Raw genomic sequence first — 26,602 nt, 5'->3', positions numbered from 1 at the left:
ACAAGCGCCAGATAGAAACTCGTAAACAACTCAGTTAGGTTGAGTTTTCCTTCTCATGCAAGAACACCTTTATCTCCTGTTTGTAGACAAAGGCTCTACCGAGACATCAAGGTTAGTCAGCGGAGCTCCAGTGTGGTTGTGCGTGTGTGTTTTAAATCAAGTAACAAGGTTTGCAGTTCGCTAACCGAGTAGTTAACTCGCTAACACCACAGTTACAGGACAGCTGTAAACTAGCTGCATGAAGTTGTAGTAAAAACCATGAGGTAAAGTTAAACACGTAGATAGTTATATAATTCCTTATGTCCAGTCAATTGTACACTGAAAAAAATAAGGTAAAATGTAAAAATGTAGGAGTTCAGCGACCTCTCAAGTGTTGTGTATTTCCTGATGCTGACGTGTAGGAGGGGAGTATCTCATAAAACTAGTTCGGATAGGCCGACATGCCTCACTATAAGAAAAAAGGCGCACGTTACCACCTCGGTAAGTAAAGTTTCTCCTCGAGACAGTCTGGTAGAAGTAGAAGACGAGCATTGACGTAACATAGCGGAGAGAACGAGCGTTTTTTTGTGCTGGATTTGAGAATCATCATAGTCATTGTTTGTGACTTCTTTCTGCCATTGTGGCTGTTTGTTTTTCCACAGACTTTACGTAACTGATGATTGTGGGGATTTAATTATTTCGTTATACTTGTATTTTTTTTTTCTTCATTTACAGCTTAGTTTTAGTTTGTGTTTTTATTTAGTGTAAGGCTGCTTTCATGGTACTTCACTTCTTATTTCATAGGTTCTGTTGGTGTTTTTAGGATGTGTGGTTCTTTCTGTTGTTGTAAAGAGACTTTTATTTTGGCAACACATACTAACCAACAGTTTCTGTGTGTATAGTAACTGGATAGTTGCTGTTTTTCAACCTGTTCTGCTGGTGTTTCAACATGTTCCAACAGCTGCAACTGACAGATTGTGACTGTGGAAGTAGAGGTTTATGATGTTGCGTAAAAAAATGTTTAAGTAGTAGTCAGTAGGTCATTACTATCTGTCAGTTGAACAAAACTAAAAGCCCATTCCTGTGTAAATCAGGAAATTTACACAGGAGTGACCTAAGGTGGAAAATGACAGCTCAATAATTATTAATCTACTAGTCATGAGAGTTTGGAAGTTAACCAAATGTTGATGATTAAAAGGTGGGGCTCACTTGAAGTACTACATTCAAGCTATGTTCATGTGAAATACAAAAGACAGATAAGCCTAATAAAAACATTATTTATCATTGTTAGAAAGGATAACACAATATCAGTAATAGTTAGGAGTGTGTCAAAAATGTTTTAAACACAGTTAAAGTGCTTTGTAAAGTGATTTGGTTGAAACTAGGGCAGGGAGAAATAAGTTGTAACAATAATAATAATAAAAAAATCTAATCAGTCATGTTGATAATAGTCACAATAAAAAGCAGATACTTATTAAGTTTTGGTCCTGAGTGGAAGGTGAAGAAAAGCTACCAACTGTGTAATAATATATGTACATATATACATATATATATTTATATATTTATATTTATATTTATATATATATATATATATATGTGTGTGTGTGTGTGTGTATATATATATACATATATACACACAAATCGAATCTTATATTTATATTGAATAATATACAGTATAGGGCCACACGGTGGAGTAGTGGTTAGCACTCTCGCCTTGCAGCGAGAAGACCCGGGTTCGAGCCCCGGTTGGAACAAGGGCCTTTCTGCATGGAGTTTGCATGTTCTCCCCGTGTGTGCGTGGGTTCTCTCCGGGTTCTCCGGCTTCCTCCCACAGTCCAAAAACATGCAATGTGGGGATAGGTAAATTGGACACTCCAAATTGACCATAGGAGTGAGTGTGAAAGTGAATGGTTGTTTGTCTCTATCTGTATGTGGCCCTGCGATGGACTGGCGAACTGTCCAGGGTGTACCCCGCCCGCGACCCTCTGGCAGAGGATAAAGCGGTAGATGATGACTGACTGAATATACAGTATATTCTTATTGAACAATTGCTCAGACCCTATTGAAAGAAAAAGACCTTCTAATAGATCATGTTGTTTTTAGTTTGAATGGTCACAGGATGCATCACTGGGTTATATGCTCACATGAGAGACTCTTGTCTCGACTCGTGACAAGCATGACAAAGTTGATAAAGTTCTCTTGCAGACACATGTTCCCTGCAGATAAACATGGAAATGAGATGTAAAAATTTGCTGCTGATCTTTGTACATTCAAATAGTCTGCGTAGCACAGTATATGTGTGCATTTATATTCAAATATTTGTTTAATTCTAAGGGCTTTAAAGAGATGTGGATATTTTCTACCTTTTAAGCCAAGTCAACTAAGAGCTTAGTAAACACACAGCAAAAACAGTGTCACTGTCAATTCCCGGTTTTTTCCAAAACCAAATTACTAACTACTTTTAATCTCTTTGCCCTTCCTACAGCACACTTCACTTCATTAGAACCACAAATGATTGCAAAAGCAAAAGTGTTTTCTACATATTTTTTGAACTTTGAACTTCATTCAATTAGTTGTATGCTCAAATTTGAACTCCAGGCATTGAGCACTGAACACGACTGTGGTTTCATTTTCGATATAACTGAAACAAATGCTTACATCTTCATAGGAACTCATACACACACATTTAATGCCAATAAACAGGTGTATTTGTTTTATTCATGACACAGCCATCAATTCCCCACAGTGTCATTCTTGATACTTCCACCAGGTAGCACTATAACATGGAATGTTATAAATCTTAACAGAATGTTTGATTTAATTGCATTTAAAGTCATCTTTGAGTAAAGCACAGATATGCATTTTTAAATATTAAATATTTAAACACCCTATGGCGATTCACTGATTCTGTTATGGTTGTTGTTGGAGTATACAGAATCACCACTAGATGGTGATACAAGCACAATTATTACTCCGTAAATTACGATTATCGAGAACCAAATACCAATGCTGGGTCTTTGTGAAACTTTAATTTTTGTAAATGGACCAATGGTGTTTGGTGAACTTGTGTTGTAGCGAAGCGTTTTAAAACGCTCTACGTTGTAAAAGTTCTGTCGTTACACAATAAAATATATATGACACAGACTGAACACGTCATAGTGCTACAACCAGCAACTTAATGATTTGATAAGCATTTCATTTACAAGGTCAGGCGACAGTCATGCTAACATGTCGGTCACAAAAGTCCAGACAAAGGCTTTAGACAGAGATAACAGTTCATCTTTTGTTAATTTGTTAGTGTCTTGTATACATTTATAAGGGCAAAATAACTAATAATATTCAGTGAGGTTTTAGGAAGAGCTGGTTTATTACCTCTTTATGTAACATGGAATAAAAGTATTCGCAAATAACTAGTGTACTTTAGCAGTGTGTGCCGTGTTTACAATCTACAGCATCTTATCAGATATATCTGGCAGCAGTATGTTGGTTTTCTGCCGGATCAGCATGTCTCCCATGTCATGTAGACGATGCAGATAAGGTGAATAGTCGAAACAGATAAACATGTCATTTCACCTTGTCGGCAAATAAATTAACTACAATACCACTTTTTTGTGTCCCATATCATACCATATGGTATTTTACATCAAAGTAGCTCAGCATCTGTAATTTTAGTCACACACGGCTTAGTTTCACGACATTTGCAAGAGTTTAACATCTTCTTTTTATGCTATGACACATTTGCATCAGTGCTGAAGTTTCCTAGTTTGTGCTAAAATTGTTGTTTTATAAGACGGAGCAAAAGAAAGAAAGAAAATTCAGCATCAAATATCAGCCATTAGCTGATTTAACTGATTTCTGAAGAGCAGTGTCAGACATAGAAAAATCCATATTCACTGACCTATAGTTTCCACATTTTCACAATGATGAACAAGCCTTCGATTTTTTTCTTTGAACTTTAGAATTCCCCCCCCCCCCCCCCCCCATATGCTGACATTTCCAATAAGTGTAACCCTGACAGGTATAACTAGAATATCATTACTGGTAAGTCAGTGGCCTTGGGTCTTGGGTCTGGGTAAACACAACATTTTGTTTCATGTTCTGTCTCTTCTAATTGCACTAAAGTTTTTTGGCTCATGATATCTGCTGTGTGTGGTATTCCCTTACAGGAGGTAGCTCCAGATTGATGGAGAACAATGGCACGGATATCGTTGGACTGTGTGAACTCTTTACCAGGGATCCCCCTGAGTGTCCTGTCAGTGCCCATGGAGAACAAATACAAATGTCAGCAGTGTCTCCAGGTCCTGAGGAAGCCTGTTCAGGCTCAGTGTGGCCACCGCTTCTGCGTTTACTGCTTCAAGCATCTCACCAGGTACACTGGAGTTCCACTGACCACCACCAACCATGTGAAATGCAAATCCTCTTCCAACCTTAATGCTTACCTTCTTCCTGGACATGCTTCAGTACTTCCTTAGTTCTAACCTCTGCTGCCTCTGGGGATTATTGTTTTTTTTTTTGTTTTTGCTGCGTCCAAGATCAGTTACTTCACACAAGCTCATCTTTCGTGACTGGACTCTAATACTGATGTCAGTGAATCCCAAGGATCTGGCTCACTGATTCTAAAGGTGTCCATTGTGGTTTTTTCTTTGACTCATTGGTTGTTCAGTGTTGTTCTTATGCATTGTGAATTGATTGGCAATAGAGATGGACCGATTCATCTGCACCAATTTGACATTTGGCTCCTGTGAATTATTCAACAAATTCATCCAGCAACATTAATTAACATGTCAGACAATAAATTATGTGTCAGTAACCTTAAGCAATAAGGTTAGTGTGAGCTAGTGTGTGTGCTGCTGGTTTGCTGTACAATTATTGATAAAACAATATTTTTAAATACTGTCATGAATATTTTAATGGCTGTAAAACTATCATTGTTATATTGGCCTTCTAAAACCCAAAAATCAGTCTACCTCTCATTAATAATACATTGGTTTTGCATCGTTTGTCTTACATATGCATTGACATTGTCATTAGATGTAAGGTGAAAGTGTTGGACCCTATCAGCTTAATGAAGCTTGAAATCTTAAATGTACCGGTACCAGAGTGGGAAAAGCACCTGTGAAATCTGTGTTTTTAAATGGGAATTTCGGACTATGCCTCAAAACAAGACGCGCCTGTGAATTTGGTGTTTTTTCACAGGTTTTAGGTAGAAGATAATTTCACGTGTGCTTTTTGTTTGGCCTTCATAGTGTGTGTGTTTTGTAATGCTTAGTCATTTATTTGTTGTAAACCTTTGCAGAAGCCAATCCATTTCCCACACAAGGATACAAATTGCATGATTTGTGTCTTTCACTGCTGTTGCATTAGTTAATGATTCATCCATTTCATAGCAGAAAACTGTCAACCAGCTGTGTTTTTATTTAAATGATAACATCACAAAACTGTTTTGTCTGGTAGTTCTGGGCCAAAGCCTTGTGAAGCCTGTCGCCAAGAGGAAATGTTTGAGGAGCCTACGTCCATTCTCAACAGTAATGAGGTAAGCTTTGAAGTCTGCAGTTTGCCGCCAACATAATTATCTGATATTTCGTCTGTGTAATAAGTTTAGCAGCCCTCACTCCCCCTCTTTTTAAGGAAATGTATGTCTCCAATCCCCCACACTGGAGACTTCCATTACTGATGGGGATTTCCTTCAGCACAGCTACACACAAAGACAGACTGGGCTGCATTTGTGGTTTCCTGACTGACTGACTGACTGATCCCTTTGTTATTTGCCCTTCCACCAGGCATTTCCTGACAATGCAGCAGGCCGAGAGATTGCAAGTCTGCCGGCCAGGTGTTTGAATCAGGGCTGCAACTGGACAGGCTCAATAAAAGAGTATGAGGTGAAGTATAAAAAAAATGCTTTTTTTGTCAGTATTTTGGCTGACTGCTATGTGTCTTCTTCTTCTTTCCCATACTAAACTAGTTTCATTTATTTACCACACACAAAACCCCAGTACTTTGTAATCTTTCTCTTCCTGGTAATTGATAGATGTACCAGAATAGTGTGGAACATCCAGAAGGTTCACTTCACATTGTAGCTGAGTAAAATGTTGAACAGTGTAGTCATGTTACAAGCACTGCAGCAACCGCTTCAAGGAACAGGAAGTGAAACTTAACGTGGTCTGGAAAGTCCCTATCTTACTCAGTTATCAACAGCTCAGTTGGAAAGTACCAGGGCTATAAAAGGCAGTTCAATGTGACCCTTGACTGCTGATCGAAAATGAAACCGCTGCTTTTGGAGTTTACGAGGGAACTACTAAATTCATACTGACTGTGAGACACAAAACAGAAACATCTCTCTGTGGTTTGTCCAAGTACAGAAAAGCCCCTTCAGAATCAAAAACAATGTCTGTTGTCTGGCGTGTGTGTGTTTGAATGAGTGGCATCTGTTGACAACTTTGATTATTCTGTAAATATCCCAAGTGTTGAGCAAGTTGATAAGTTTTGTTTATGAAATGCTGTGTATTTGTAGTGGCTGTCTTCTGTTGGTGGTTTTATTGAATACATACCCCTGTGACAGTTGAGGTTCAGTACAGGCAATGTTGTAACAGTGTGATGACAGTAAACATGTCTAAAAAGGAGACAAGACAATTGTTTAGCATGCTTTGAAAATGTGGCTGTGATTGGTTGAGCTTACTCATTAACCTCTCAAACATGTGCTTGCTTTCTATAATCATTGTCATCAAAGCGTGCTGTAGTTTTATTAGTGTTGATAAAATGGTTACAACTACTTTGTTACTACTTTTGGGCAGCTGTCTGAGTCAGCGTTGGTTTTGAATGAGCCACACTGCTATTAACTAGCCGTACACACCCAAAACGAAGTCTTACAAAGAGGGAAAACAGGAATTTGGGCGCAAGGACAAATTCCCGAAAAGCTGGTAAAGAATAATATGGATGTTCGCGTCGTGGTTTGCAAATGTAGCGTGTCTGAAAGTGAGCGAAAAACAGGCACACCTACCTGCGAATCCTAGTGAGTGGCTTCGACCTGCTGCTGGTAGCCATTGTGAAAGGGACTGGCATCAGGGTGAGAAAACTCCGCCTCGCTATCAAGCCACGCCCCTTTTAAAGTTGTGTGATTTTTCAAATAGTGTATATATACCATTTTCAGTTCCGTTTTTAAAAAAAAATAGTTTTATTATTCATTATTTTTGTTGGGGTTTTCAGTGCTGTCTGTCAGCAGGATCATTTAAAATGAAGGTGGGGTGGATATTCTGATATATTTTGTATCTATATCGATGAAGAGGTATCACTGTGCAGGTCCAGATTGGGTTATGGTTAGTTTTTACAACAGTTTCTGTGTTTATAAGAACGGCATGTAGAGAATGTAATATGTACATGTAATAACATGTACAGCAAAAAAGAGGTTGCTTGTTGGTACTAGAGTGTTGGTGGAGGTTTGTGCTCTCAAGCCACCTTGTAATTACTTCACACCACGGAGTGACTGTGTGTCTGTCTGTTTGTGGTTCTGTACTTTCCAATATGACCAACAGAGGCCGATCAGAGGCTTGTTGCGTCTGCCATCTCTGATAGCCTTGTATCTTGTATGTTTTAAGGTCAGATGTTGTCCCTTTTTATCTGAATTCTTTATCATTATTATTGATAAATAATAATGATAAAGAATTGTTTGACTGTTCATGCACTAATGATAAGGTATTTAAAAAAAAATAGCTTGTTTTTCCACGTCAGTGAAGTCGCCCACATGAATATTTGGGTGCAGCTGGAGGTATTTATTTACACTTAACTAACTTCATTCATGCTAGCTATTTAAAGGGTGGAACTGGAATTATGTGACTGACAAAAACTGTATTGTTTGGATCATCAGCTAAGAACATATTGTGCTTGGGTATTGACAGATAATGAATCACCACATTTGGCCTGCGTGAGAAGCACAAACTGTCTATGAATTAATTAATTAATTAATGAATGATTGACTGCATTTCATTTCGGGTTGGTTTTGTTCTTGGAGTAGGCCAAGTAGGCCAAGGCTTGACCATAATAAATAACCTGTCCTCCAATTGCAGGCACAGCATGAAGGCCGCTGTGAATTTGAGCGAATACAGTGCAAGGCCTGCCAAGCCTGGGTCGTCCACACAGAGAAACAGCGACACGATGAGAGAGAGTGTGAGGCGAGAACACTCAACTGCAAGTACTGCAAGATGACGTTCAACTTTAAAGAAATTAAGGTCAGAGATGGAGACTGGGCCGAGTAAAGCATCTGCTGGTTGCGGCTCTTTTAGACGGATGCAAACTAAAATTCTCCTTCACTTGTGTATTTTAGGCCCATGATGAAATCTGCCTGAAGTATCCTTTACAATGCAAGGACTGTGGCAAGAAGAAGATCCCAAGAGAAAAGGTTTGAGCTATTTTTTCATTGGTAACATCTAATGCTATGTTTCCATCGTGGTACGGTTTGCTCTGGGTCAGGCTTGCGTTTCAACTGAGAACAGTACCTTTACTTGGTGGGGGCTGTGCACAATGGACACGTAGAGCAGCGTCGTAGTGGTGCACCAGACAACAATGAAGGACATCCAACCTTTTTTTTCCCCCCTGCTCTGTTTGTGGCTGTGTCACAAGATGCAAAAAGGAAGTGACATTTTTCTGTTGCCCAATCAGCTGACTGTCATGGGTGGACCGTGTCAGTCGAGAACTCCATACGCGTTGCATAATCTCGCATTCAATTTTAGTCGAGGCAATTTCTCTCCAGGCAATCGCCTTCATTTTTACTTCACCCCGTGGATTGGGAGTGAAGTATTGTTTTTAGTGGCTCTGTGTGTTTTGTTTGTTTCCGCATTTGCACTTGCCAATATGACCAGCAGAGGCCGCCAGAGGGTTGTTCGACCCGTTTTCAAGATGACTGCAGCACATATTGTGAAGGGGGACATGAGTTCCAGTAGCATTATGGAGTACCTGGAAACACAGTGGACTCCATGATGGTCTTTTGGCCTGTACTGTTGTCAGAGACGACTTCTCTCTATGAAGTAGAATTTCTTAAAGATCACAGCTCTGCCTGAACAGGGACTTGAACCCTGGACCTTCAGATTAGAAGTTTACCAACTGAGATACCCAGGCTCCGAAGGGTGCATTTCGTGGATGCAAAATTCCCCTGGTGGACAAATTCTACAGATGAAAAATGAATGGGATGTATTTAGACATCCATCTAGGAGTTTTAGACTGGAGAAACCATCACTCAACAGAGGAGTTGGACTAAGACACCAACTATCAGCCACCTACAATGCTGTCCTGAGCTCTCTTCCAAAAATAATCAACAAGCAAACACATAACAGTGAAGTCCAACAGCCACACAATAGTAGAGTCTGCCATCTCTGATTGCCTTGTTTTGATTTGTACCTGTGTGAGTAGCAGTGGACTTCCACATATTCCCCAACAAACATGTTTCCAAGGTTACCATGTTCCTTCCTGACCAAAACAAGAACGGTTACCATGTTCCTCTTTGACCGAAACAAGAACGGTTACCATGTTCCTCCCTGACCAAAACAAGAACGGTTACCATGTTCCTCCTTGACCAAAACAAAAACGGTTACCATGTTCCTCTTTGACCAAAACAAGTGGACTGGAAAGTGTTGTACCATTGTTAGGATTAACAGTATGATTAATTATTAATATTCTAAATTCATAACCAATTAATTATGGAAGAATGAATTTCTTATGAAAAAAATGGAGGCAAACTCAAATCGGGGCACCACTCCTCTCAAACAGAGGAGAACAATCGGTTCTGAATGAACCATTAATTCATAACCTCCAGGTTAGATGAGAGGTTAGAAGCATGCACATCTAGAGCGGAAAGCTAAGAAGCATCACTAACATTATATTAACCTAAATCTAGACATTACAACGACACTTTGTGTGAGCGAGTAAACTCAATACAACATTTCATCTATGCTTAGCCAAGTAGTGTGATGCTATGCTAGGCCCAGTTACGTTACCAAGTCCTTAAAAGATGCAAAAGTGTCCTTTTGAGGTGCTGTCTGTTCGTCCAGGAACAGTAGATGGTTGACTGTGTTTCTGGTTCCTCCTTACAAAGTTAGCTGGTTGGAGCTAACCTGGCTCTGGATCCATGGTTGATCCTTAGGCAGGCTCTGGTGTCACTGCCTCTGATGGGAGGATAGCAGGCTGCTATGAGCGGGCCTGCTTGGAGATCAGCAGAGAGGATTCTCTTGCTGCTGGAACCTTGTTTAGCTCTGTGCTGAAGGATCTTCAGTTGAAGAGCTGACGTCTGTGTCCTTCCTGCACCCAGAAGGGCAGGGGAGAGCAGAGGAGAGCAGAGGCGCCTGTCTCCTCCGGTGAGATGGAGAAGAGAAGAGAAAGAAGGAGGGGAAACCTGGCTTTTGTATTGTTGGTTACATGGGGTCACATGACTGAAGTGGGTTTCCCACTGGTGTGAAAGATAAGGGATCTTTAGAGACTGAGTTTTATGACCCCCTTCCTCCTTGAGCAAAGGGCCATGTGGTCTCCATCCAAGATGCATGCGACTCCATCTTGAATGAGCTGATCCCCAATGCCACACAGAACACACGCAGCTGGCACGTACAGTCAGTGCAGAATGAAGCTGGGGGTGGTAGCACATTTGTCCTCATTGGATTTGCGTGGACCAACACAAAGATGAGCAGATAGCAAAATTCATGTCAAGTGGACCCTAGCAGAACTCTGCAGTTGGTATGACCCAGCCTGGATAGTGACACCCATTCCTTTCCTAATGACGTCAACAAAACAATTTTATCAGGGAACTATGGTGGCCTTCACATAGCGAAGAGAAGGTTGAGATAAACTTTGCCTTCTAAACGGGAAATACACACTCTTGGCTGGCATTGTTTGAACAAGTTTCACTAACATTTTCTTGGCCTCTCTGCCCACAGTTCGGTGATCACACCAGGACCTGTACCAAGTCGAAGAGTGCCTGTCCATTCAGTGAAGTGGGCTGCAAATCTGTGGTATGCATGTTAATGTCATCGCATATAATCCTCTCATTGTGTTGGTTTTCACTGACGTAGGGGCACAAAAATATAGATTTAAATACTGCGGCTCAATTCAACGTTTGGGGAAAAAACATTAAGGCCATTTTTTAGACTGAATGTGTGATTTCTGGGTCAGGTGCACTTCTGTGGTGCACTCCAGGAGTATCCAAGCGAGGCGGTGGCTGCCTGGCTTTAGCCTGCAGGAAGGAGGACACCACACTTGCTGTGGATTATCCGCTGCTGCTCCTGCTGTGTTTTCACATGATCTCACTCGGACAATATCCAGAGATTTGTCTAGAGAGTGGGCAGGAGAATGTTCAGGGGGAACTTTTGCAAACATTTGTGTTCTCACAAACAACCCTTCTGCACAATCTTCTCCAGCCATATCTGGACTTCAGTGCAGGTCTGAAAAGCAGCTTAACTCGTTTTTGTCATATTAGATGAAGACACATAAAAAGTGAGGTTAATAGTTTTACAAAATCCTTAAAACTACTCTCTGGAGAAAAAATACTTTATCTAATGATGGGAGGGGAGATTATTTTGAACTCATTCCAAGTTACACCCATGTTTTGAAAATAAAACAAAGATGACGGCTCACTGGCTATTTGGACAGGAAGCCGTTTTAACTGGGAAAACTTGTTTAAAAAAAAAATAACTTTTAAGATCAAAAGGGGCATTAGACACAACTTCCTTTAAACAGAAAACCAACAACACCTAGAATTACAGCAGAACAGGTGCTCACCCCTAACCTGACCCTAACCTTTAAACCGTGAAGTTCAGATTTTTTTGTTTTATTTACAATATCAGCTAAATTGGCTCTGTTGTACTTTTCAGATAGATAATGGAAAACTCGGTGACCACGAAAACAGCAGCACCATGGAGCACTTGCGCCTGCTGTTGCCCATGGTTCTGTCCCAGTGTCGAGCACGTGCAGATGCTCCTGGTCCTGGAGAGTGGCAGGAGGACTCTGGTCTGGGCCTGTACAGAGCTCCTGAGGAGGGAGTCACAATGGGCACCGGGGCCACATACTCCTCACAGTCTGTGACCCTCGAAAAAAAGGTGAGTCCCAGTCGATTTAAAGATGCATATTATGTTGTTATTCTGCCTCAGTTTAGTCCTTGTAAACAGAATTGATGTAACATTGTGTTTGCATGCCGAGTCCTTTAATCTGTCAAACTACTGAATGATCAGAAGTTTGAGTAGTAGAATCCACTGAAACTCGTCGTTGGCACTACTTTGTGTTTTCAGTCACACTCCGCCTTGTGTCGTGTGGAATTGCACTACAGTTTTAATGCTTACTGTGTTGAATGAGGATCTCAATGTACAAATTTGTTGTCGTTTCTCAACAGGTGACCGCTTTAGAAAACATCGTGTGCGTCCTGAATCGCGAAGTGGAGCGCAGTTCGGTTACACTGGAGGCTTTTTCGCATCAACATCGTTTAGACCAAGAGAAGATTGAAAGTTTATCCAACAAGGTACGGCAGCTGGAGAGGATGGTGAACATGAAGGACTTGCAGCTCTCTGAGAGTGAACAGCTGGTGCGAGAACTCCAGCATTGCACCTACGATGGGATATTTGTCTGGAAAATCACAGACTTCTCACGCCGCAGACAGGACGCCGTGGCAGGACGAACGCCTGCCATGTTCTCACCTGGTAAGTTGAAAGACAATCTCCACAATCATAGGTTTTGTGCATCATAGGTTTTGGCGCATCATCTCACATCCCAGCCTTAACATTTGAGTGAGCCAAGCTCATGTGGTTCGCAGGATCTTAACACTCGGCGTGTAGACGAGGGAAATTCCACTGAACTACACCCTTGTTTTCCTTCAGGGAGTGTGCATGTCACTCCTATTCTCATCTGACATCGCTTTTAGGCTCTGTTTACATTTTGGATTCCTCTTCTTTTTTCTCCTCGTCACAGCTTTTTACTCCAGTAAATATGGCTACAAAATGTGTCTGAGGCTGTATCTGAACGGCGACGGAACCGGCCGAGGGACGCACCTCTCTCTGTTCTTCGTCGTGATGAGGGGCAGGTTTGATGCGCTGCTGAAATGGCCTTTCAGTCAGAAGGTGGGGAAAACTAACTGTGCACACACACTCTGTGTTTTTCTTTTTTTAATCACATTGATTGCGTGCAGCATCTCTTTGTGAGTACAGAAATAGTTCTGTTGCTTCTGCCTTATTGTTTGCATACGTTATCACTGCAACACCGTTTTCATTAAGTCATAAACTGTATGAAACAGAGACAGCAACTAAACTGAAACTCCTGCGAAGTGCAAATGCTGCTGCATTCACATTACTGAAGAGACCATGGCCCCCTTTACAACTGGCATGAGAATGGGTTTTCTGTGATCAGATTTCAATCGGATAGCGCCCTGACCACCTGCGAAACCACTTCAGGAGGTCCAGAAGTCACAATGCGTGGCATCGAGGAAAGCTAATGTGAAAGCGGCGACACATCTCCAAAACTGCGCAGTCTCCTCTGCTTTCGTCAGTTTTCTGCTCATCAAAGAACAACTTCTTCTCCTACATCTTGAAGCAAAGAGGCGTCCATTAGGGCTGCGCGATGCATCGTTTGAGCATCAGCATCACGATGTGCGATAGTCGCGTCGCAGGACATGCAATGTTTTCTTTTTAGAACAACTTTTGCGATCAGATAGAAATCAGATCTTGATGTGGACACCGGAGACGCACGACATATGTGGTGAGGAAGTATCTGATCACAGAAAACACAAAGCCTCAGGCTTATTGCACTACAGTGCACTAGAAAGCAACTTTTCTTTACATCCATTTGATTCATTTTATAAAAAGTGGCTACAGATAGTTATTATGCACCTAAAGACATCACGATTAACTATCGAACTTCTGCGATAACTGTGAATTGAAAAACATTTATGGTTTGACAGCAACAACAATAGTAACATAGTTACGTTCTCCTGTTTCCTCAGGTGACTCTGATGCTCTTGGATCAAAACAACCGGGAGCACATCATCGACGCGTTCCGCCCCGACATCACCTCCACGTCCTTCCAGCGGCCGATCAGCGAGATGAACATCGCCAGTGGGTGTCCGCTGTTCTGTCCGCTCGCCAAACTGGCCGGCAAAAGCCCGTATCTGAGAGAAGACACCATTTTCATCAAAGCCATTGTAGACCTCACAGGCTTGTAAAGTGTAGACTGTGGAAGCTGCACCAAAGTTTCAGGAGGGAAAAAACAGACAAACACAATAAGTAATTACTAATGATGTTAAATACTGATAATATAGATATATATATATACACACAAATAATTATTACTATAAATATCTGAGCATGATATTACATGACATGATAAATATGTTGAGACATTCTGCTGGATTGTATATAGATACAACTAAAATAATCTTATTTTATATAATATACATATATAAAAGTTATGTACAAGTATAACCTATATAAGTACATACTTAAAAAAATGTATGTTGGGAAGTCTCCTTCATTAACATACAATGTTTAAAAAACTATCCATCACACGTGTTTGTGTGGGTGTGTGTGTAACACATTAATCATTTATCATCAATCGTCTCCTCCTTGTGCACTGAAAATAACTTTGGCGTCTATTAATCTTTCCAAAATAGTAATCTCAGTGTAAGTGCACCCAGCTTCAAGTTAAACTTTAATAAACTTTAACTTTTAACAAGTTAAAAAATAATCCCTTTTAAATGTGCTCTGCACATTATACAAAACGCTTACACAAAAATGTTACTCTATAGCTCGTATCTAGAAATATAGCAATATAGCAGTGCAGTTGTGATTAATATAAAAAAAATGTATTTTTTGCTTAACCAAAATTCCTGTTACATATTACTGTTTATCTATTTTTATTTCCTTTACTTATTTATTTTTATTAAATGGATGAGAGAAGGCACAGTATGTGTATAGGGTGACAGCAGATGTGACAGTTGGGGGTGGCGGTGGGTTCTCGGTGGGGTGAGGACAGTCGTGAGCTACGTGAAGTCATTTTTGGTGGTGGTGTATTTTCCTTCCTGTTTTAATATCTTTGTGAATACAGAGCGCACTTGTACCTTTATGATTTATTTTGATAAAAAAGCAATAAAATCTGTCAGAAAAAAAACAAACAAAAAAAAACTAAACATTAACGTTCCTACTGACATTCAGTTCTACTCATATCAAATATTTATTTTCAATTAATTCTATGATATGTAGGGGTTTTTCTTTGTATTGGAAATTTGCAGTATTTTTTGGATTATATATTTATTCCATTGTAATCATACTTCGGTGTAGAAATTAAAAAAAAAAAAAAAAAAAGATCTGGGAGCCTGAATCTGGATAAAATAATCTGTAATTCAGGAGATTGTTTAATGCTATAAAGATTCATGCATCATATTTCACAATTGCATCACTTGTTGCTGCTGTCCAAAAATGTCTTGCTTTTCATTTCTTAGTTCTTATTTGCCAATATTCACCATCATTTTCTTTTGTCCTAAATGTTATTAAACTGAAATTCTTGCAAACTAAAAAATAAACTAACTTCCCACTGCAATAGGAAAACCTTTTTACTGTATTCTTTTACCTTGTCGACACAGTTTAAAACGCAGTAGTCTTTTAAAAAAAACCTGTAGAAATTTGATTCATTCCACAGAAAACTGCACTCATTTCACATTATTGTCACCATTCAACAACAGTGTGTGATGAACTGGATTAAAACTTGAAAATGAATATTTTCCACTGCTACATAGATAAAAACAGACGCCTATAGTCACCCAGACTGTCGTGTGTCGGCTGCAAAGTGCTGATGGAAACATCCACCACACACTAACCTACTACGTCACGTAAAAAAAAAACAAAGTGGTTAGTTTGAACCACTATATTTAGTTTAGTTCCTGTTGACATGAACGTGGTGTACTGTTCCTCAGAACACATTCCTACAAAATGTAGGTCACCCCTGTCAAAAGCTACATTGCATTGTAATGTCTGCGCCTTCTTGAAGCAGCGGACTTAGATGAACACATCTTTCCTGTTTTTCTGTCTAATGTTTTTTCTGGTTTTTCTGAGTAATTTTTTCCTGTCTTTCTGAGTCATTTGTTTCTGTTTTTCGTGCTACTTTTTTTCCCCTCCTGTTTTTCGGAGTAATTAAAAAAGTATACAAGTAATCTTGTATAATAATATAAAAATCTTGTATCCGTGGAGCGTGCCATATCTGTCCAGCTGATCATGGAGAAACATTGCTATGTCTAACATATCAGAATGAGCTTTCCTTCTGAACAACCGCAAAGCTCTCAGGTGCCTGCGTAAAGTCAACAATAACCATCTGTGTGACTTAATGACAGGACTATCTCCCAGTGTCTTAAACCCAGATCAAAGTCAAACTTGATTCAACTAAAAAAGCCTTATTGTTTATTAATGTTTATTGTTTCGAATGCGCTCTAAACTAGCACAAAAAAACTGAAGAAATAAATACTCAGAAAAACCAACCACGAAAAAAAAATTACTCAGAAAAACAGACTAAAAATAAATGAATTACTCAGAAAAACAACAAACATATTTTTGTGAACGCAATGCGCTTCAGTACTTGAATGTGCATGTGCGCATTTTTACATTCTATCAGGCCGATGAAAAATGCCCTTATATTATCATTTTTATTTTTAAAAATGTTATCAACTTTATTTCTGAAGAGCCTAGCCAGGGACAGGTGTTGCAAACTATACTATACACATATACATCAGATGCATGTTATGTTCACTATGTCTCACTGCATTGTCCCTGATAAATAAAGATTCATTGAATTGAAGTGAGACGCTAAACAGAAATTCTTCATGAGAGGATCGAAGAGCACACCAAGTGTGGACCAAGACGTTTCTTACCGCAGTCGATAATGGTGTCATAGCTGTTGACGCACGTTGAAGGAAGGAACGTGAAAGAGTCCTGCGTGCTGTGTACCAGGGTTTCTCGGTCCCACCGCCCTCCAACACACCTGATCCTAATTAACGGGTCGTTATCAGGCTTCTGCACAGCTTGGTGATGAGTTGACCATTTGACTCAGGTGTGTTGGAGCTTGTTGTTGGGAATCCTCTAAAACAAAGTGGTCCTTTAAGAAAGCTCCGTGCTCTGACCTGAGGAGTGGGGTGAAGACCTGTACACTACTGTGCAAGAACAAAGTTCATTCAAATCAGGACTTTTCATACTTTGCAGGAAACTCCTGGAAAGTCCTCAATGGTCAGGGGTCTGTAACCTTCAGAATGAAAAGAGCCATTTTTGTCCCCTCTCCACACAAACAAAATTAATCTGGAGCCAAACACATTTGACCCATAAAATGAAGATATCGCATGAATTTCAGAAATCCAAAAAGAAAACGGATGACATTTCATTGCTGTTCAAAGTGGAGAAAAGAAAATCACAGAACACAGAATTATCAAGACCTAGTCATTCTATTGTTTGTGGAAAAGTAATGAAATTAAAAGTAACCCATTTTTAAATAAATAAAGCAATATTTGGATTGTATGCTTGAGGAAACCTCTACTCCAAATTGGTTTCCCATATTTCAAACACAAGTTTTGTCAGGATTTGCGTTGGTTTTCAATATCACATTTGACGGAGACATTGGATGTGATGCAGAAAATATGAAAAACACTTTTGAAAAACAACACATTTCTCTGTACATGCCTTTAGTCTGAGGGGGAGCAGTGACACTCGCAGTGTAAGTCGGCGGTAAATCTATATCATTAAAGCATTGAATCATCTCAAGCATTGCACTCATCGCCATATCTTCATGAGACATGAAACCTACGCCTTGTGACTGCAAGGCGTAGTGTGACTCAAAAGAGTTCCAATGAGGTGATGTTGACACCGCCTCTGTGCTAAAGGCTTGGACCACAGCCATGTTTTTATAACTGATCTGATTAAGATCACTTATCAACGGTAGCTACGCCCCGTCATTGTGGCTCAGCGCGGTTAAAACCGGCCTACCCACATGGATGGAAATTTTCCCTCCAGCTCTCATCAGAGAGAGCCTCCAGCTCTCTCTGATGAGAGCTGGAGGCTCTGTCCAAAAGTCATAATGACTTTTTAAAAATTCATTATGACTTTTTAAAATGTCATAATGACATTTTAAAAAGAAATTCATGGTCCTCAGAGGATTATTTATGTACACTATGATGTTGAGGCGTGTGACTTTTAGTGAGCTATCTCAACCACTACTGGTTGAAGTGTAGGTTCTTCTGACTTGTATTACGACTGATTTGATTTTGCATTATTGCTGACCACTGGTATATACTATTCAACAAAAAGACTGAGAACTTAAAAAAGGCGATTTTGGGTGCCTTTTCATGACATTTTATGCATTAGGTCAACATTTCTATTGGTCCACTATTATGATTTAGTACTTCACTGATTCGTTAATTACTCAGGTGGAAGTTACCGTTTGCAGTTTATCCATGGACCAGCTCGCTTTACCACAAACAATGCTGGACCAGGTTGAAATAAAAATCAGTTTTAAAACAAAACAAAAGATTTGTGACCACCTCTGTCCTGCTTGTGACCCGACAACAATGGAGAACTGCTTTTGTTCACATCCAAAAGAAACCCTCAGCCGTCTCATGCTTGATGGAGTCAATGTGATACGGACAGGTGATGTATTCAGAAGCCTGCTGTAGTTCCTAAGGTAACATGTGTTGACCCTGTAATACACCAGACGGATTTCCTGCGTCATTGTTTTGTTTGGTCAGGTCTGGTCTGGAATCTAAGGTGCCTTTGTTGCCTTCTAAAGTCAACATGATTAAAATAGACAAACAGACGTAAAAGCAAACAGAAACTGACGTAATGAGAAGAGGGAGTCCCGGTCCAAGTACCACATTGTTCAAAACCTTTCTCACTGGAAAAACTCAAACAAACAAACAATTTATCTGATGCTTATTGAGAACTTTTATTTGAGGCTGCGAGGCAGAAGACATGGACGGAAATATGGGGCGAGGGTAAAAAAACAACACTTAAAATTGTTGGTGGGCTCTGGGGCGAGAGTTAAAGGATTACTGTGCACATTTCAAAACAGTAACAATGCGGCACAAACCGATGAATTATCTGAATCGTGATGGAAAAATTCAAATGAACGAGGCTAAGCCTCTGAACCTGGTGCTGGTTTATTATCAGGTTTTAGATTTTCTTTGCTTTTCTTTGAACCAAAGAAAGTGTAAGGACCTCGAAGAGGATTTCCAATTAAGCGGGGAGTCCCCGGAATAACACACAAACTTTTCAAGACTTTCAGATTGAACACTGTTGGCGGTGGGGTTACGATGCCGCTTCATCTTTATACATCACTTTCTTTTTCTGAATGAATAATTTAAAGTAAGTTGGTTTCTTACAAATGAATCAAGTATAATATTAGTCACGACAGCATGTGGTGCTTTTACAGTATACATGAAGTATGACTTGGGCGACATTTGTTTGACTTGAAAGGTCCATAAAATCATATTTATTTATTTACTTTAGGGCTGCAACTAACAATTATCATAATCAATTTATCCGTTTATTCTTTTCTCGATTAATCGACAAATCACTTGGTCCATAAAATGTCAGAAAATGTCTTGTTTTGTCCAAAGTAAAAATTGTAATGATTTCTTTGTTACACAGATCAAAGAAACCAGAAAATATTCACATTTAAGACACTAACACAGAGCTTGTTTTAAAAAAAAAAAATTTAAAGACTCGAAATGATGAATCAGTTATCAAAATAGTTGACAATTATTTTAGAAATCAATAAATAACCGATTCATCGTTGCAGCCCTAATTTATTTATTTTAGTTTTTGTTTCCTTTTTACACCATCTGTTCTTTTAAATGGAGTTTAAATTTTCAAAGGTGTTATTATATTTGTATTTTGGAAAATAATGATGACCTCCCTCACCATGTTTCCCCAAAGGAACATGAATAAATAAGTAATGTAACATCGCTTGTTCTGATGTGCACACAATTTAACCAGGTACAATTTGTTTTGGGAGAGATTTTAGAGAATGGAGTGATTTAGATAAGTTTAGATAAATACTATCTGTAGGGGAAAAAATAATAATTTTTAGCAGTTTCACACTGCAACAAAACAAAAAGGGTATCAATAAAACTAAGGCAAACTGCTTTAAATAACTATTTCCCCTTGGGTTTTTAATGGATTTTAAATTCTCAGAAAACTGGGGGTTTAAGGGAGTTTATACTCAAGAGATCTAACACATTTATCAATCATTTTTTCAGGACAAGTTCTTCGCCTCTGATGATCGGGACATGAAAACCGTGGTCACGTCCAGGAGTCCAGTGTCTGACCGGCTCAGACGCACATTACAGTTAAAAACAGACAAAAACCAACTCACAGAAACAGGTTTCAAAGTCTGTCTGGTGCAAGTAGGTGTCAGTTCCACACAATATGTGATAACATTTCAACGCAACAGCACTGTGTCGTTCCTTGGAGCAACAGTGCCCCCTAGTGTGAGCTCAAGCTAAACCACTGACAGTAACCACACTGTACACATACATGGAGTGCATATATATATATATATGTATATACATATACATATATATACATATACATATACATATACAGGTCGGTCAAACTTTACTCTTCTTCATTCCTCCCACCCATTGTGAGTGTTTTACAACCTGACTCATGGTTTTCCGTTCACAGTGCCGACAGACGAGGAGTTTCTGTTGCGGCACAGCCAGGACGACAGGAGTTTGCGGGGCTTTGATGGGCGGGCGGGGGCCTGTGCCAGGCGGACCATGCGCGGCGAACGCCACACCTTAATGGTAGAGTCATCGCTGGCAGACAGCAGCAGCTCCTGGTCGGCGGGGCTGAACGCCACTGAGTTCACCACGTCGTTGTGCGCCAGGCGTGCCAGACATATGTTGTAGTGACGGTCCCAGATGTAGCCGTGTTTGTCTTCAGCGCCGCTAGAGGAGGGAGAGTGGGGGGGGGGCAAAGGTCAGCAGAAACCTCAACACTAGGGCTGTAATCAACCAAAGAAATTCTTGGTCGACTGAAGCCCTGAAATTTCGACTAGTCGGGGGGTCTCTGTGCTTGTCCTCACACAGAGCGAGACTGAACATAGGAGCTCAGCTTCACGGCTGAGACACAAATAGACTGCTGCCGTTGTTGCGGGCGAGTGCGCCTGCAGTTAGAGGAGGACTGACTGTAGCCTTAAATGAAACGCTCAAAATTAAATAAAACCAGCGGCTGTTCTTTAATATTTCTCCTGTGGGTTGGGCTAATCCAAAATACTGAAAACAAGGGGGGTGTTCTCTGAAGACACGCTGTTACCTGTGGAACACCCCCATTGAAAACACCCCCATTAGCACTTGGTACATTCCACCAGATGAATGCAAACAACTCCATCGTAAAGACTGCATTTGTGAAAACTGCAACTGCATAGGTGAAATAGTTTTGCATGACTAATCAGCCGAGCACGCACCTGGCGACAAAGTCTCTGCTGACATCGAGGAAGATGAAGAAGCACTCGTCGTTGGGTGTGAAGGCTCGGTGAGCTCGCAGGCTTCTTCTCTCCTCCCTCAAGCTCTTCAGATCGATGACATGCAGGTCTATCTCCTCAGCAATGGGAGGCGGAGACATGGGGTCAGAGATCACACAGCCAGCAGGCCAAGCCCGACTGTTTACATAAAGGTACCTGGTCAATGAAAAGGTATTTTTAATCTGCTGCACGACCACACACACACACACACACACTGAGACATGTGAGGTTCAAATAATTAAGTCTGATGCTTCACTACATGATTAAGAACCTGTGGACAAGCACTGTTTAGAGTCAAAGTTTACAACTGAACATCTGAATAAAGACGCTAGGCCTTTAAAATGCTGCGACAACTGTTAAGGCTTGGCTGCATTTTTCACTCTGACACAAGAGCTTTAGTGAGGTCAAGGTCTAATGTTTGTTCATAAGACCTGGAAAATTCAACCCTGGAGATGTTGCCAGTGTTTATGTCCAGGCTCTATGCAAGTCAGCAAAGACCTTCCAGAATTTGTGATGACTTTGTTGTTTGTGTGCTACTGAAAATCTGATTTCATTTTGTGTATGCCATATCTTACCTGTGGTCTGGAGAAAGGCCCATGCCAATAATGTGACCATGGATATCAATAACATGGTCCAGGGAATCAAAGAACTCATATGAGCTCCGCTCTGCGCCAAGGACAGGACCGCTCGTCGTCATCTGGTCTGGTTTGATTCGCTTGATACCTGGAAACGAAGAGCATTTACTATATGTTTGACATCACCATGATTTTATTTAGTCTTCACAGCTGGCAAACAACAATACCTATTTGGTGAGGGGAATATGTAAGGCTGCCGGTGGTGAAAAGTAAGTAGGTTTTGTCTTCTCCGTCACTGGACTCAGAGGGCTCGACGAGGCTGGAGTCAGGTGCTTTTGTGTGGACTCTGCTCATTATCTGAGCCACCTTGGTCTCGATCGCCAGCTCCTTGGGCCCGATGTTTTTACGACTCTGACAGCAAAGGTAGCAGAGAGAAAGAGATTTAAAAAAAAAGATTCAGAACAAAGAATATTACCTTGAAAATAGTCTGAGAGATTTACACTGAGCTGACCTGTATGACATGTTCAAAGTTCGAGATGATTGGCTGGGGGAGGCGGGCAGTGTTAAAGCTGTGACATCTCCCTTCCTTCCGACTCTCTTCCTCCTTTTCCTCTTCCTCGTCTTCCTCCTCACTGCCCAGGTCAAACAGGAGGGGCTGGTGCTGCTTCTGTGGCCCTTTCTGCCTTTGAGCTTGAGACTGGGCCTCATAGTCCAGCACCAAGTCCGGGTTGTCATGCCGACGGCAGTGCGCCACCATCACTGTGCGGATGGTGCTGGCATTAATGTTCTGGATCTTAAAAAGGCGTTTGACCACGTTGACATTCTCTGATTCAATATCCTGTCTCAGCAAAGGGTGAGGAGAAAAGACGATCAATTAGTTTAAATTTTACATGCAATACTGTGATTACATTTATGCACCATCTTTTTTTCAAAATGGTAAAATTTTAAATAGTGTTTTTATCACAATCAGGATGTACAAAAGCAAATGGCACATCTTAATTAAAGAGATTTACAAAAGACCCAAAACTTCATTCTTAAAAACACAATTCTGTAGACTAAAACATAGTGAACAAGGTCAAAGACTTCTTCCTGTCTGTACTATACAATTAGAGAGCTATTGATTGACAAGTATGAGCTGCTGCAGCAGTTCTCACCTGAAAGGCTTTATTGAGCCACAGCACAGAGCAGGAGGTCATGTTGCCGATCCAGTGCAGGTTCCCAGAGATCAGGTGGGTCTCATTCAACCAGCAGCCAAACACATCATACGGCTTGTTCCTGACACGTGATAACAGTGTGTAATTTTCTGTAACGGTGTAATGAATAAAAAAAGTGTAATGAAACTGAGTTGCACCCTTGTTTTGCTACTACTGTAGCCCTACTGTCTGTTGAATGGGTTTTTGGGCATTCTATCACCATCTATATACTTTCATTAGGCTGGAAGTTTTCAGCAAACAAAAACATTTATGAATATAGTTAGACATTTTAAGTAACACTGCCTGTTTCTTGTCTGGTATACACTTTATGTTTATTACCAAATCACAGATATCATGAAAGTTACTACTGCATTATACTATGAATGTGTCATCACATCTAGTCAAATAAACGTCACTCAATCATATATATATATTTGTTTGTAAGGTCTAATTTCAAAAGGGTAGAAATAATGATGAAGACTGGGGTTAAAAATGGAAAAATGTAATAAAAGTGTGACATATATAAACAAATTAACTCATCTTCTAAAAAATAAAACAACAGGAAATGGTGACTGCTGGGTGGTTTCCTTTGTTATTCCTACCTAGACTGATGACTGCAATTTCCCCAGCGGAGGTGTTTTGTGGGCCGAGGTAAACACCAGACACGAGCAGCAGGCTGTCGTCTGCATTGAACTGGGAGAACTGAGTATAGCCCCAGTTGAACTGCCGCATGCTGCAGCTGTGAACCAAAGAGATGTTCCCATCTGGCCTCTCCGTGTCCCACAGCTGCTCACAACAAGAGTAGCAGAAGTGGGGTTTGGAATAAGTGTGTGAATAATTAGGAGCAGAAGAGTTCATGGAGGTTACACAATTATCAGATCAGACGAGGAAACTATCTCAAGTTCAAACATTAAATCCACAAACAAACAGAAAACAGTCCTTCAGTTAAAACTGTACTTCCACGTGTGAATACATGTCTGTTAAATTCAAACCATAGACAAATGAGTTCACACAATGTTGATTTAGCTTATCAGCCATCTACAACACTCTATTTGTGTTTTTCAGTATAGTGGTGTGTAGATCTTGTGTTGCCCCAGAGATATTCTCGCTCTGCACACAAGAACTGATAAATTTTATGTTAAGACAGATTGTGTTAATAAAGTAAGACAGGGTAAACCAGTATGTCTGAAAAACACACAAAGAAGTGCCAACGAAAAGTTTCAGAATAGAATTCCACTACTTAAATAGCACAGTGCCACTGTAAACACACAAACACTCCCTCAGTTTAGGTCTGATAATAATGCTTGATATATTCCATTCTCAGAGAATGACACAGCATACAAATAATGTTACGTCTTTTTGTTCAGACTAAAGACTAAACTGAGGCCACTCAACACTCAAACCGATTACCGTTACCCTGTGTACAAAAGACTTCATGGTCACAAGTTCGACTCCACCCCTGGCAGGTTGTACTCAATTCCCTTGTAAGTCGCTTTGGATAAAAGTGTCTGCTAAATTACATGTAATGTAATGTAATGTAATGTAATTAATCGATTATGAAAACAGTTGACAATTAATCCAGTAATCGATTGATCAAACATTCGTTGCAGCCCTAGTACATACCTAAAATCCATGATAAAAGGTAAAACCAAAAAGACATTAATCCAAACCTTAACCGTGCAGTCTTTGGAGCAGGAGGAGAACCTGTGACCCCTGTGAGAGAAAGCCAGGTGGAGGACTTGGTCGCTGTGTTCTCTCAGTGTCTGAACCTCCACACAGGGGATGCAGTCAAACAGACGCTTGAACTCCCTGTACCATGACACAGCCGCTGCATAAAAGTAAACATTATTTAACCCCCTCTAGATGTCTATAAAAAATATTGTTATTATAAATAACTGTTTTAACTTTCCTGTGGAACTCATAGTCATAATTCTTTACCTGGGTGTCGAGGCACAGAACGAGGGATACGGTAGTAGCTGTAGAACAACGCCCTCCACAGAAACTCATCTCTGGAAACGGCCAGCCACTGTCTGCAGGTCAGACTAGCTCTTAACACAGCTTCATGGGGTAGACGCAGGAAGATCTCCAACACCAGGCTGTCCGGCAGAACTTGGCCCCACTCCATAATACCATCCTGTGCAACACATACACAGACTATACATTAATGTAGCATATACTTCACTTTAACAATAAAATAATATTCAACTGATATGCTTTGATGATTCCTTTAATCCAGATGTCACAGGTTTATTTTGACTACAGCTAAATTAGATTATAGTCAGAATCTGTGGTTACAATCAATTGCAATCCATTAAAAAACAATATCTTAAGTAAATCTTTCCTTCATTGCACTTAAAGTGTTCAGTAATAATTGAAACTATTTGACAGATGTTGATTACGCTGCATGATAATGTTAAATCCTATAGTTTGCAGCACTGCTCTCCATTAATAACATCATCATCATGCTTTATGCTGCAGTCGCTACTGGATCAGAGCCACGCAAGCGTGGCATTCCTCATCTACAAGCTTAATAAACAGTCCAATAATACTAGTTTCACATATAATAACAAGAGAATGTGTTTACTTTGATTTTCTTTGCTGGACCAAACGTACGTGTATAGATCGTCTAAAATCGACATTTGTCAGAAGAACGCCAACGCTAGTAACAGGTGACTATTTGTATTAAATACAAACATGCAATACTATAAAATCACAATCCTGACCTGCGAAACATTAGTGAGATAAAAACAGTGATGACAAACAGTTACCAGAGAGTGTTTGTTTGCCAAAAACAGGGCGGTAGCCAATGACACCGATCAAGCTAATATTAGCCACTAGCTGGACATTTGTTTTCAAGTCTTAGCTACGCGCCGCGACTTCATTCTGTCGACACGTCGTTGCTTTCATGCGTCAGTACTTTCCTGGACGGGCCTTTCAGGCTGGTTTAGTGAAAAACGTACGGACATTCCCCGAAACCCACCTGCTGAATCAAAGTATGTGGAGGACGACAAGCTGACGGCTAATTAGCGCTGAAGGCTAGCCGGAGTGAAATGACAACAATCCTCTCGAGGCTCGACTAACAGATAACAGAATCGTCGCTGCAGGCCAACTCAATCTAACCAGTGTACACGATGGACGTGGGATACATCACTACGTTAGAGTTATTTTCTGATTTAATATTTGTTTTCTTCTCTTTTTTATGAGTGTATGCTAAAATGTGTGTTTTTATAGCTACTTGACGTAATGGAGTACTGTGCAAAAGAAAGGAAGATAGATAGATAGATAGATAGATAGATAGATAGATAGATAGATAGACAGACAGAAAGTGACATTACAGTGCTT

The 26,602-nt window shown here is 40.3% G+C and overlaps 2 protein-coding genes across 5 annotated transcripts; one reads left to right on the top strand and one right to left on the bottom strand.

The window, feature by feature from the left end:
* The first annotated feature begins 8 nt into the window (after positions 1-8).
* On the top strand, positions 9-16,779 carry traf2b (Tnf receptor-associated factor 2b). Of its 2 annotated transcripts, none has more exons than XM_058616556.1 (11): positions 9-111; positions 4,146-4,348; positions 5,434-5,512; positions 5,760-5,858; positions 8,040-8,201; positions 8,297-8,371; positions 10,893-10,967; positions 11,826-12,050; positions 12,341-12,644; positions 12,913-13,061; positions 13,940-16,779. In XM_058616556.1, exons 2-11 carry the CDS (start codon positions 4,173-4,175, stop codon positions 14,156-14,158), a joined length of 1,563 nt encoding a protein of 520 aa, XP_058472539.1. In that variant the 5' UTR covers positions 9-111; positions 4,146-4,172; the 3' UTR covers positions 14,159-16,779. The 2 variants fall into 2 exon arrangements, with proteins under 2 accessions (XP_058472539.1, XP_058472541.1); XM_058616558.1 differs by lacking the exon at positions 9-111 and adding an exon at positions 381-480.
* Positions 16,780-18,884: 2,105 nt separating this feature from the next.
* Positions 18,885-26,348, bottom strand: fbxw5 (F-box and WD repeat domain containing 5). Of its 3 annotated transcripts, none has more exons than XM_058617943.1 (10): positions 26,241-26,348; positions 25,199-25,394; positions 24,931-25,088; positions 23,863-24,046; positions 23,222-23,370; positions 22,579-22,905; positions 22,295-22,478; positions 22,068-22,215; positions 21,436-21,648; positions 18,885-20,917 (listed from the first exon to the last, which is right to left on the bottom strand). In XM_058617943.1, exons 2-10 carry the CDS (start codon positions 25,383-25,385, stop codon positions 20,632-20,634), a joined length of 1,836 nt encoding a protein of 611 aa, XP_058473926.1. In that variant the 5' UTR covers positions 25,386-25,394; positions 26,241-26,348; the 3' UTR covers positions 18,885-20,631. The 3 variants fall into 3 exon arrangements, with proteins under 3 accessions (XP_058473926.1, XP_058473928.1, XP_058473929.1); XM_058617945.1 differs by having other exon boundaries at positions 25,199-25,414; positions 26,241-26,339; XM_058617946.1 differs by lacking the exon at positions 26,241-26,348 and adding an exon at positions 26,029-26,206.
* Positions 26,349-26,602: the final 254 nt, after the last annotated feature.

Source organism: Solea solea, chromosome 19, assembly GCF_958295425.1.
Source record: "Solea solea chromosome 19, fSolSol10.1, whole genome shotgun sequence".
Taxonomy (NCBI): domain Eukaryota; kingdom Metazoa; phylum Chordata; class Actinopteri; order Pleuronectiformes; family Soleidae; genus Solea; species Solea solea.
This window is presented reverse-complemented; position numbering and strand designations above follow the sequence as displayed.